Below are 12,359 nucleotides of genomic sequence, written 5' to 3' on the forward strand. Positions count from 1 at the left end.
TTTTCGCGAGGCACATTGAACGCTGTTAGGTTCTTTGCGTGTCAATGAAAGATATAGGTCCTATAACACTATGTGATGCTTTTAATTCGAAACATCAAATAACACTATTATAGAATGTTGTGTGTGTGCAAGCCAAGCACCACAACTACTAAAGTTAGGTATTTTCCAAGGATCACCTTAAGTGCTCAGTTGTCTTTTCCCCCAAACAATTTGATTTTCTGGTTTTAAGCATTAAACTTTCAAATAGCCTTTTGTTGACTGTTGCTGGGTGTTATCGTCCACCATCAGCACCACCCTGTACCCTACCTGTCCTAAGCTCTCTCCACGCCCCTTACACTAAGTCTGAATCTGTCTTGCTTGGTGACCTAAACTGGGACATGCTCAAACCACCTGACCAAGTCCTAAAGCAATGGAACTCCCTAAATCTTTCTCAGATTATTACCAATCCCACAAGGTAGGACTCCAAACACCCAGAAAAGGCTACTCTCTTTGATGTTATCATCACAAATAATCCTGATAGGTATCAGTCTGGTGTTTTCTGTAATGACCTTAGTGATCACTGTTTTACAGCCTGTGTTGGTAATGACTGCAAAGTGAAACAACCTGTCCTGATTTGTCATAGACGCTTGCTAAACAACTTTAATGAGCAAGCCTTCCTTCATGAACTGACCTCGGTAAAATGGTATAGAATCAGCTTGATCCCCTCTGTCGAAGACGCTTGGACCTTCTTTTTTGATATTTTCAGTGGTTTTGTTAACAAACATCAGTGTAGAAAGTCAGAACATCTGCTGTCTCAGCCTCTGCCTGTCACCAAGGGAGTACCCCAGGGCTCAATCCTAGACCCCACGCTCTTCTCAATTTACGTCAACAACACAGCTCAGGCAGTAGGAAGCTCTCTCATCCTTTTATATGCAGATGATACAGTCAGGATTTTGTGTTAAATGCTCTACAACAAAGCTTTCTTAGTGCCCAACAAGCTTTCTCTACCCTTAACCTTGTTCTGAACACCTCCAAAACAAAGGTCATGTGGTTTGGTAAGAAGAATGCCCCTCTTCCCACAGGTGTTATAACTACCTCTCAGGGTTTAGAGCTTGAGGTGGTCACATCATACAAGTACTTGGGAGTATGACTAGACGGTACACTGTCCTTCTCTCAGCACATATCAAAGCTGCAGGCTAAAGTTAAATCTAGACTTGATTTCCTCTATCGTAATCGTTCCTCTTTCACCCCAGCTGCCAAACTAACCCTGATTCAGATGACCATCCTACCCATGCTAGATTACGGAGACGTCATTTATAGATCGGCAGGTAAGGGTGCTCTCGAGCGGCTTGATGTTCTTTACCATTTGGGCCATCAGATTTGCCACCGATGCTCCTTATAGGACACATCACTGCACTATATACTCCTCTGTAAACTGGTCATCTCTGTATATCTGGTTGATGCTTTTTTATAAAACCCTCTTAGGCCTCACTCCCCTCTATCTGAGATATCTACTGCAGCCCTCATCCTCCACATACAACACCCGTTCTGCCAGGCACATTCTGTTAAAGGTCCCCAAAGCACACACACATCACTGGGATGCACACTACACAACATACACTTAGTATTACTTTCTTAGCTACAGTATACATATCTCCCTGGTATATTACATCATTTATGCACCAGCATACAAGACATTTTTGGACTCACCTTGTGAAGGAGGCGCAGCGGTCGTTCTGGACAAATTTTTGTCATCAAAACTTTGTCATCATAGTCTGGCAAAGAAACCAACGTTCGTGGTTAGCCACTGATTCCTTCCAAACGACTCATTGTTGAATTAGCGATTTCCAACTTGTGTAATGTTTATGTCCAATGGCCGATGAGCACCGATACGTTTTATCTATTATTTCCCTTCATTATTTCTCTTCATATTACAAGGATTAAAATGGATTTGCCAGTAGATTGTCGACGTGATGACAACGGATGATGACTGATAGCTGAGATTTTGAAAGTAATATGTTGACATGATGAGTCCGATCAAAGCTACTGTAGATAGAATGTGATTTGATGTCATTCTATCTGTGGCCAATGACCTTGAGCCTTCTTGGATGGGCACTTCTAATATAACTCTATGGCAGAACACAAGGGGCTAACATTCTAACCTTGGGGATGATGTGACAGAAAACTGAGCCAATCAGGCGCAATGCTCTGTATTTTCTGCTGGCTTGCCACACCACCACAGAAAGCACTGGGCTAGGCTGAAACACCTGCATTTTGGAACTGTCTTACTCAAGAAAACAAAAAAGGGACCATGTTTGTATGCAGCTTTATTAACTCAATGACAATGACAAAATGTTTTACTTTGTTTGCAAACTGCTATGTATTAATGCCAAAATAACATGCATTAAACGACAAGTCCCCCCCAACTGCCCTGAAGGATGCGTCGCCACAGATCGGGAGGAACCAGTATACTGACTTGATGAACCAGTGATTAATGTCTCCTGCCATCTTCTAGGTCTAAGACTGCTGGGCATCGGGAGGAACCAGTATACTGACTTGATGAACCAGTGATTCATGTCTCCTGTCTCCTGTCTATCTTCTAGGTCTAAGACTGCTGGGCATCGGGAGGAACCAGTATATTGACTTGATGAACCAGTGATTAATGTCTCCTGTCTATCTTCTACGTCTAAGACTGCTTGGCATCGGGAGGAACCAGTATACTGACTTGATGAACCAGTGATTAATGTCTCCTGTCTATCTTCTAGGTCTAAGACTGCTGGGCATCAGGAGGAACTAGTATACTGACTTGATGAACCAGTGATTAATGTCTCCTGTCTATCTTCTAGGTCTAAGACTGCTGGGCATCGGGAGGAACCGGTATACTGACTTGATGAACCAGTGATTAATGTCTCCTGTCTATCTTCTAGGTCTAAGACTGCTGGGCATCGGGAGGAACCGGTATACTGACTTGATGAACCAGTGATTAATGTCTCCTGTCTATCTTCTAGGTCTAAGACTGCTGGGCATCGGGAGGAACCAGTATACTGACTTGATGAACCAGTGATTAATGTCTCCTGTCTATCTTCTAGGTCTAAGACTGCTGGGCATCGGGAGGAACCAGTATATTGACTTGATGAACCAGTGCAGGTCTTCCAAGGTAAGAGCAACTTAAACATAATTAAATAATATCCTTATTTATGTTTGTCAACATGTACTCTAAGTGATGAAATACTTAGACAATACTATGGTTATTACACCCGCAACACACAGATTGTTTTTAATTCTAGATGTTTTCTAGGGACTAAACATTGCAGTGAGCTTCCTGAAAAGATTCAGTTCCTCTTTTTAGTTGAATACACTTGTCTGGCCAACACTGCTGACTAGATGTCCGCTGATGTAAAAATGACTTGAAAAATACATTTTATTGATTGAATTACTTTACATAACATACCTGTGTCGTCTCTTGTCAGAAATTCTTCCGTAGGAAAACGGCGCGAGACCTGCTCCCCTCCAAGCCAGTAGAGATCTCTGTAGAGCCGTGGTGGGTGGCTCAGACCGGATACATCACAGAGGATGACATCAGGGTGAGAACCGCATGGTGACCTTTGAATGCTTATGGCCATTCAATTGTTTTGTTTCTTTATTCAGACGAGACAACATACCATAAACACACAGCTAAACACCAACTGATTGGTTTTCCTGTCACTATGCCAACCGTCCCCTGCAGAGTTAGGCCAAGGTGTTTGATGGGGTTGATGTCAGGCCATCCTATGACGGTGCCACGTTGAAAGTCACTGAGCTCTTCAGTAAGGCCATTCTACTGCCAATGATTGTCTATGGAGATTGCGTGGCTGTGTGCTTGGGGCTGAAATTGCCAAATGTACTAATTTGAAGGGGTGTCCACATACTTTTGCATATATAGTGTACATAATGTATTAACACATGTATTGGAGAATTATCACTAACAGCTAAAACAAATAAACATTAAAGACATGTTTAAATAATTTCATTTTATTTGTACATGTTTTAAACAATTAAAATACAATACCAGTCAAACGTTTGGACACACCTACTGTTCAAGGGTTTTTCTTAATTTTACTATTTTCTACATTGTAGAATAATAGTGAAGACATTAAAACTATGAAATAACACATATGGAATCATATAGTGTGCAAAGCTGTCGTTAATGCAACGGGTGGCTGCTTTGAAGAATCTGAAATATAAAATATATTTTGATTTGTTTAACACTTGTTTGGTTACTACATGATTCCATATGAGTTATTTCATAGTTTTGATGTTTATACAGGGCTGTGAATAGTGTAGCTTGTCCCTGAGCTAGTGGATTAATGGTTCTTACCTCTCTGCCTGATGGAGGTACTGCATGTTGGTTCCAACCTTAAAGAAAGTTGCCAGGTCTGTTAGGAAATGCCTTTGTTCCACCATCTGGAAACAGCAGAGGGAACAACCCCCTATCTACATCGATGGAACAGTAGTGGAGAGGGTTGTAAGTTTTAAGTTCCTCGGCGTACACATCACAGACAAACTGAATTGGTCCACCCACACAGACAGCATTGTGAAGAAGGCGCAGCAGCGCCTCTTCAACCTCAGGAGGCTGAAGAAATTCGGCTTGTCACCAAAAGCACTCACAAACTTCTAAAGATGCACAATCGAGAGCATCCTGGCGGGCTGTATCACCGCCTGGTACGGCAACTGCTCTGCCCACAACCGTAAGGCTCTCCAGAGGGTAGTGAGGTCTGCACAACGCATCACCGGGGGCAAACTACCTGCCCTCCAGGACACCTACACCACCCGATGTCACAGGAAGGCCATAAAGATCATCAAGGACAACAACCACCCGAGCCACTGCCTGTTCACCCCGCTATCATCCAGAAGGCGAGGTCAGTACAGGTGCATCAAAGCTGGGACCGAGAGACTGAAAAACAGCTTCTATCTCAAGGCCATCAGACTGTTAAACAGCCACCACTAACATTGAGTGGCTGCTGCCAACACACTGACTCAACTCCAGACACTTTAATAATGGGAATTGATGGGAAATGATGTAAAATATCACTAGCCACTTTAAACAATGCTACCTAATATAATGTTTACATACCCTACATCATTCATCTCATATGTATACGTATATACTGTACTCTATATCATCTACTGCATCTTTATGTAATACATTAACTATGCCACTTTGTTTACATACTCATCTCATATGTATATACTGTACTCGATACCATCTACTGTATCTTGCCTATGCCACTCTGTACCATCACTCATTCATATATCTTTATGTACATATTCTTTATCCCCTTACACTTGTGTCTATAAGGTAGTAGTTTTGGAATTGTTAGCTAGATTACTTGTTGGTTATTACTGCATTGTCGGAACTAGAAGCACAAGCATTTCGCTACACTCGCATTAACATCTGCTAACCATGTGTATGTGACAAATAAATTTGATTTGATTTGGTTACCAGATCTGTTAGGAAATGCCTTTGTCCCACCATCTGATTGCCAGGTCTGTTAGGAAATGCCTTTGTCCCACCATCTGGTTGCCAGGTCTGTTAGGAAATGCCTTTGTCCCACCATCTGGTTGCCAGGTCTGTTAGGAAATGCCTTTGTCCCACCATCTGGTTGCCAGGTCTGGTTAGGAAATGCCTTTGTCCCACCATCTGATTGCCAGGTCTGTTAGGAAATGCCTTTGTCCCACCATCTGGTTGCCAGGTCTGTTAGGAAATGCCTTTGTCCCACCATCTGGTTGCCAGGTCTTGTTAGGAAATGCCTTTGTCCCACCATTTGGTCAACGGCCGTTTTGTGCTGCGCCAGAAACTCTAAATGGGAAGATGGGTATTTTATTTTAATTTAACCTTTTATTTAGTCAAGTCAGTTAAGAAAAAAATATTGTTTACAGTGACGGCCTACCCCGGCCAAACCCTCGTCTAACCCAGACAACGCTGGGCCAATTCAATTCGTATTATTATATTCCTCTTTCATATACAAATCTCATGACGTGACTCTGAGACTTGGCTGTACTTGGCTGGGGGATTTGTATTTATGGAAGCCTGCTAGCAAGCAACATTTTGGCTAGCTAGCAATTGCTGTGAATTTACCAAAAATTATTTGAAATAACAATTGAGGTAGCTACAGTAAGTATTCTAACTCAAAACTGAACTACTACAAACTCATTTAAATTACAATAAATAAAGGTTAACTTGTTTTTCGCTGTCCAGTGGCAGCACACATGGGTATGTGATTTGCGGACTCATCACATGTCTCGTCAGTTTAAAGAGAACTTCTGGGTCACGGAATGAAATGTTCCAAATGAAAGTTCCCCACGTGATAGTAGAGACGTGTCAACCATTCATGATATATGAAAAAAAAAGGTATTAACATTAACAATGATTCATATTTGTTCATATTTAAGTGAACATTTTAATTAAATGTTTTAAAACATGTCCCAAACTCAAATGAATGTCCCCAATCACTGTATTTACAGATCAGAATACAGATTGGCTTAGATCAATAACTGTTTTGGGTGCAGCAGTGAAAGTATTGTCGGGAATACCCAGTAGGGTCTGTAGAAGGTATGTACAGCGCATTCGGAAAGTATCCCTGGACTTTTTCCAAATGTTGTTACGTTACAGCATTATTCTCAATTGGATTAAATACAGTGCCGTGCGAAAGTATTCGGCACCCTTTAACTTTGCGACCTTTTGCCACATTTCAGGCTTCAAACATAAAGATATAAAACTTTATTTTTTTGTGAAGAATCAACAACAAGTGGGACACAATCATGAAGTGGAACGACATTTATTGGATGTTTCAAACTTTTTTAACAATTCAAAAACTGTAAAATTGGGCGTGCAAAATTATTCAGCCCCTTTACTTTCAGTGCTGCAAACTCTCTCCAGAAGTTCAGTGAGGATCTCTGAATGATCCAATGTTGACCTAAATGTCTAATGATGATAAATACAATCCACCTGTGTGTAATCAAGTCTCCGTATAAATGCACTTGCACTGTGATAGTCTCAGAGGTCCGTTAAAAGCGCAGAGAGCATCATGAAGAACAAGGAACACACCAGGCAGGTCCGAGATACTGTTGTGAAGAAGTTTAAAGCCGGATTTGGATACAAAAAGATTTCCCAAGCTTTAAACATCCCAAGGAGCACTAGGCAAGCGATAATATTGAAATGGAAGGAGTATCAGACCACTGCAAATCTACCAAGACCTGGCCGTCCCTCTAAACTTTCAGCTCATACAAGGAGAAGACTGATCAGAGATGCAGCCAAGAGGCCCATGATCACTCTGGATGAACTGCAGAGATCTACAGCTGAGGTGGGAGACTCTGTCCATAGGACAACAATCAGTCGTATATTGCACAAATCTGGCCTTTATGGAAGAGTGGCAAGAAGAAAGCCATTTCTTAAAGATATCCATAAAAAGTGTTGTTTAAAGTTTGCCACAAGCCACCTGGGAGACACACCAAACATGTGGAAGAAGGTGCTCTGGTCAGATGAAACCAAAATTGAATTTTTTGGCAACAATGCAAAACGTTATGTTTGGCGTAAAAGCAACACAGCCCATCACCCTGAACACACCATCCCCACTGTCAAACATGGTGGTGGCAGCATCATGGTTTGGGCCTGCTTTTCTTCAGCAGGGACAGGGAAGATGGTTAAAATTGATGGGAAGATGGATGGAGCCAAATACAGGACCATTCTGGAAGAAAACCTGATGGAGTCTGCAAAAGACCTGAGACTGGGATGGAGATTTGTCTTCCAACAAGACAATGATCCAAAACATAAAGCAAAATCTACAATGGAATGGTTCAAAAATAAACATATCCAGGTGTTAGAATGGCCAAGTCAAAGTCCAGACCTGAATCCAATCGAGAATCTGTGGAAAGAACTGAAAACTGCTGTTCACAAATGCTCTCCATCCAACCTCACTGAGCTCGAGCTGTTTTGCAAGGAGGAATGGGAAAAAATTACAGTCTCTCGATGTGCAAAACTGATAGAGACATACCCCAAGCGACTTACAGCTGTAATCGCAGAAAAAGGTGGCGCTACAAAGTATTAACTTAAGGGGGCTGAATAATTTTGCACGCCCAATTTTTCAGTTTTTGATTTGTTAAAAAAGTTTGAAATATCCAATAAATGTCGTTCCACTTCATGATTGTGTCCCACTTGTTGTTGATTCTTCACAAAAAAATACAGTTTTATATCTTTATGTTTGAAGCCTGAACTGTGGCAAAAGGTCGCAAAAGGGGGCCGAATACTTTCGCAAGGCACTGTAGTTTTTTTACAGCTTCGATTCTTCTACATAGGATGGCAATTTGAATCCATTTTAGAATTAGGCTGTAACGCAACAACATGTTGAAAAGGGAAGTGGTCTGAATACTTCCTGTATGCACTGTATATCTGATACTAGGCACTACCTATCTACATCTGACCCAGGACACTACCTATCTACATCTGACCCAGGACACTACCTATCTATATCTGACCCAGGACACTACCTATCTATATCTGACCCAGGACACTACCTATCTACATCTGACCCAGGACACTACCTATCTACATCTGACCCAGGACACTACCTATCTACATCTGACCCAGGACACTACCTATCTACATCTGACCCAGGACACTACCTATCTACATCTGACCCAGGACACTACCTATCTACATCTGACCCAGGACACTACCTATCTACATCTGACCCAGGACACTACCCTCTCCACCTGTTTCCTCCTCTCCTTCTTTCTCTCTCCCTCCACCCAGCTAACGTCTGTCTGTGTCCTCCCTCTGTCCTGTCGGATTTTAGATCTGTTCGGTGGCAGAGAGGAAGGCGATTGATAAGATGATAGATTCAGGACCCCAACTGGCTGGATCAATGGAGTACAATGTGGTGCTGAGTGAGTGGAATTTATTAGTGTGTCTGTCTCTGTGTGTATGTTCATCCCAGCTCACTGCTAAATGGCCCAGTGGTCTGGATAAATGGTAGTCGCTCGCCATCAGGGTGTTTGTCTGGGGGGAATTGGAAAACAGTTTAGTGTGATGAGATGCCTTCCCTGTCATTACGGCCTATTGTGGCTCTGGTGGAAGGTTAACAGGTAGTAGGGAAGAGAGTACCAGGTAGGAGGGTAGGTTAACAGGTAGTAGGGAAGAGAGTACCAGGTAGGAGGGAAGAGATTACCAGGTAGAAGGGTAGGTTAACAGGTAGGATGGAAGAGAGTACCAGGTAGGATGGAAGAGAGTACCAGGTAGGAAGGAAGGTTAACAGGTAGGATGGTATAGAGTACCAGGTAGGAGGGAAGGTTAACAGGTAGGATGGTATAGAGTACCAGGTAGGAGGGAAGAGAGTACCAGGTAGAAGGGAAGACAGTACCAGGTAGGAGGGAAGAGAGTACCAGGTAGGAGGGAAGAGAGTACCAGGTAGGAGGGAAGAGAGTACCAGGTAGGAGGGAAGAGAGTACCAGGTAGGAGGGAAGAGAGTACCAGGTAGGAGGGAAGAGAGTACCAGGTAGGAGGGAAGAGAGTACCAGGTAGGAGGGTAGGTTAACAGGTAGGATGGAAGAGAGTACCAGGTAGGAGGGTAGGTTAACAGGTAGGATGGAAGAGAGTACCAGGTAGCAGGGAAGAGAGTACCAGGTAGGAGGGAAGAGAGTACCAGGTAGGGAAGAGAGTACCAGGTAGGGAAGAGAGTACCAGGTAGGAGGGAAGAGAGTACCAGGTAGGAGGGAAGAGTACCAGGTAGGATGGAAGGTTAACAGGTAGGATGGTATAGAGTACCAGGTAGGAGGGAAGAGAGTACCAGGTAGGAGGGAAGAGAGTACCAGGTAGGAGGGTAGAGAGTACCAGGTAGGAGCGAAGAGAGTACCAGGTAGAATGGAATGTTAACAGGTAGGATGGTATAGAGTACCAGGTAGGAGGGAAGAGAGTACCAGGTAGGAGGGAAGAGAGTACCAGGTAGGAGGGAAGAGAGTACCAGGTAGGAGGGTAGGTTAACCGGTAGGATGGAAGAGAGTTCCAGGTAGGAGGGAAGGTTAACAGGTAGGATGGAAGAGAGTACCAGGTAGGAGGGAAGAGAGTACCAGGTAGGAGGGAAGAGAGTACCAGGTAGGAGGGAAGAGAGTACCAGGTAAGAGGGAAGAGAGTACCAGGTAAGAGGGAAGAGAGTACCAGGTAAGAGGGAAGAGAGTACCAGGTAAGAGGGAAGAGAGTACCAGGTAAGAGGGAAGAGAGTACCAGGTAAGAGGGAAGAGAGTACCAGGTAAGAGGGAAGAGAGTACCAGGTAAGAGGGAAGAGAGTACCAGGTAGGAGGGAAGAGAGTACCAGGTAGGAGGGAAGAGAGTACCAGGTAAGAGGGAAGAGAGTACCAGGTAAGAGGGAAGAGAGTACCAGGTAAGAGGGAAGAGAGTACCAGGTAAGAGGGAAGAGAGTACCAGGTAAGAGGGAAGAGAGTACCAGGTAAGAGGGAAGAGAGTACCAGGTAGGAGGGAAGAGAGTACCAGGTAAGAGGGAAGAGAGAGTACCAGGTAAGAGGGAAGAGAGTACCAGGTAAGAGGGAAGAGAGTACCAGGTAAGAGGGAAGAGAGTACCAGGTAAGAGGGAAGAGAGTACCAGGTAAGAGGGAAGAGAGTACCAGGTAAGAGGGAAGAGAGTACCAGGTAAGAGGGAAGAGAGTACCAGGTAAGAGGGAAGAGAGTACCAGGTAGGAGGGAAGAGCGTACCAGGTAGGAGGGAAGAGAGTACCAGGTAGGAGGGAAGAGAGTACCAGGTAGGAGGGAAGAGAGTACCAGGTAGGAGGGAAGAGAGTACCAGGTAGGAGGGAAGAGAGTACCAGGATGGTAGAGTGACAGCTAGGATGGTAGAGTGACAGCTAGGATGGTAGAGTGACAGCTAGGATGGTAGAGTGACAGCTAGGATGGTAGAGTGACAGCTAGGATGGTAGAGTGACAGCTAGGATGGTAGAGTGACAGCTAGGATGGTAGAGTGACAGCTAGGATGGTAGAGTGACAGCTAGGATGGTAGTGAAAGATGTTAGAATAAATTATAGGATGGCGGAGTGTCGGGGTGGGTGGCGGAGTGTCGGGGTGGGTGGCGGAGTGTCGGGGTGGGTGGCGGAGTGTCGGGGTGGGTGGCGGAGTGTCGGGGTGGGTGGCGGAGTGTCGGGGTGGGTGGTCGAGTGACCAGTAAGATGGGAGCCTGGAGAAGATGGGCAAGATGTAGGGGCATCTATGCTCTGTTCTATGTTTATTGAAGATGTTGGGTAGAGGTGCATATTCTGCTGTGCCATAACATAACTTATTCTGGTGTGATACGTTGTAAATGCTTCCTTAGCGGTAATACTTTGTTAGCGCTTTTTCCTCGTTTTCACATGAATATGTTAATCTGATCATGACTTCTCTCTCCTTCAGGTCTGTACAACAGGGGATACATCTATCTAGACGTGCCCATCTCTGATGACAGCTGCATGTCAGGTACTCTACATTATAAACTGAGTGGTTCTAGCCCTTAATGGTGATTGGCTGAAAGCTGTGGTACAGCATATCGCTTACATGTCTTTGTGGAAGGTACCACACCCCGCACAGACCCCCTCGCCCACTAAGCGTCGTCGAGATATGTCGAGTTTCCTTGTAGGGCCTATTTGTCGGGGGAACTGTGAAGCCTGCGGTATATCCTATTGCCTGTTTTTGTTTTTGAGTCTTATTAAAGAATGTGAAAAAAATTGAAAAAATGTGTCTCTATGCTGCTTTTCATGACATCATGCATAGCTGCTCTTCATATGGCCTAAACCAGGGCCTCAGACCCCAATACCAGGGGCTGACAGGGACCTCACCGGAGCGCCAGAACCAGGGGCTCAGACCCCAATACCAGGGGCTCAGACCCCAATACCAAGGGCTCAGACCCCATTACCAGGGTGTGACAGGGACCTGCAAATCATCGTATTTTGCTGGTCTGAGAAAACAATAAATGAAAAAATCCTGCAATTCTTTGTCCTTTTACATGACTGGAGACATTACAATAATATTTATTTTCTACCTCATGAATTACCAACATGACAAGAGACTCTGACATTGACATACTTGAGATCAATAAAATGAACCACCCATTGTGTTAAATGCAACCAATAGCTTAGGCCAATTTAAAAAAACTTTCTACACAGATTGTTGGTCTACAATATGAGGAGGAAATTGTTGTTCACCAACTTCCCAGTGGCGACGCTCACTAATCCATGTTCCCGGAGACGTCCCTGACAAACAATGGAAACCGAATTTATACTCTCTGTGCCTCAAAATAATATCCTGGTGCATGAAGGTTACACCTACAGACGGGAACCACAAATAAGTCAGGAAGTGAACCGAA

General features: G+C 44.0%; 1 protein-coding gene across 2 annotated transcripts in view; it reads left to right on the forward strand.

Moving 5' to 3' along the window:
* LOC139373879 (protein FAM91A1) overlaps nucleotides 1-12,359 on the forward strand; it is a 101,588-nt gene that overhangs the window by 24,918 nt on the left and 64,311 nt on the right. For both annotated transcript variants that reach the window (XM_071114974.1, XM_071114975.1), the window contains 4 exons: nucleotides 3,069-3,136; nucleotides 3,450-3,563; nucleotides 8,814-8,904; nucleotides 11,411-11,473. In XM_071114974.1, the coding sequence (XP_070971075.1) occupies nucleotides 3,069-3,136; nucleotides 3,450-3,563; nucleotides 8,814-8,904; nucleotides 11,411-11,473 (336 nt within the window). The remainder of the gene's footprint in view (nucleotides 1-3,068; nucleotides 3,137-3,449; nucleotides 3,564-8,813; nucleotides 8,905-11,410; nucleotides 11,474-12,359) is intronic.

Source organism: Oncorhynchus clarkii, chromosome 18 (assembly GCF_045791955.1).
Source record: "Oncorhynchus clarkii lewisi isolate Uvic-CL-2024 chromosome 18, UVic_Ocla_1.0, whole genome shotgun sequence".
NCBI lineage: Eukaryota > Metazoa > Chordata > Actinopteri > Salmoniformes > Salmonidae > Oncorhynchus > Oncorhynchus clarkii.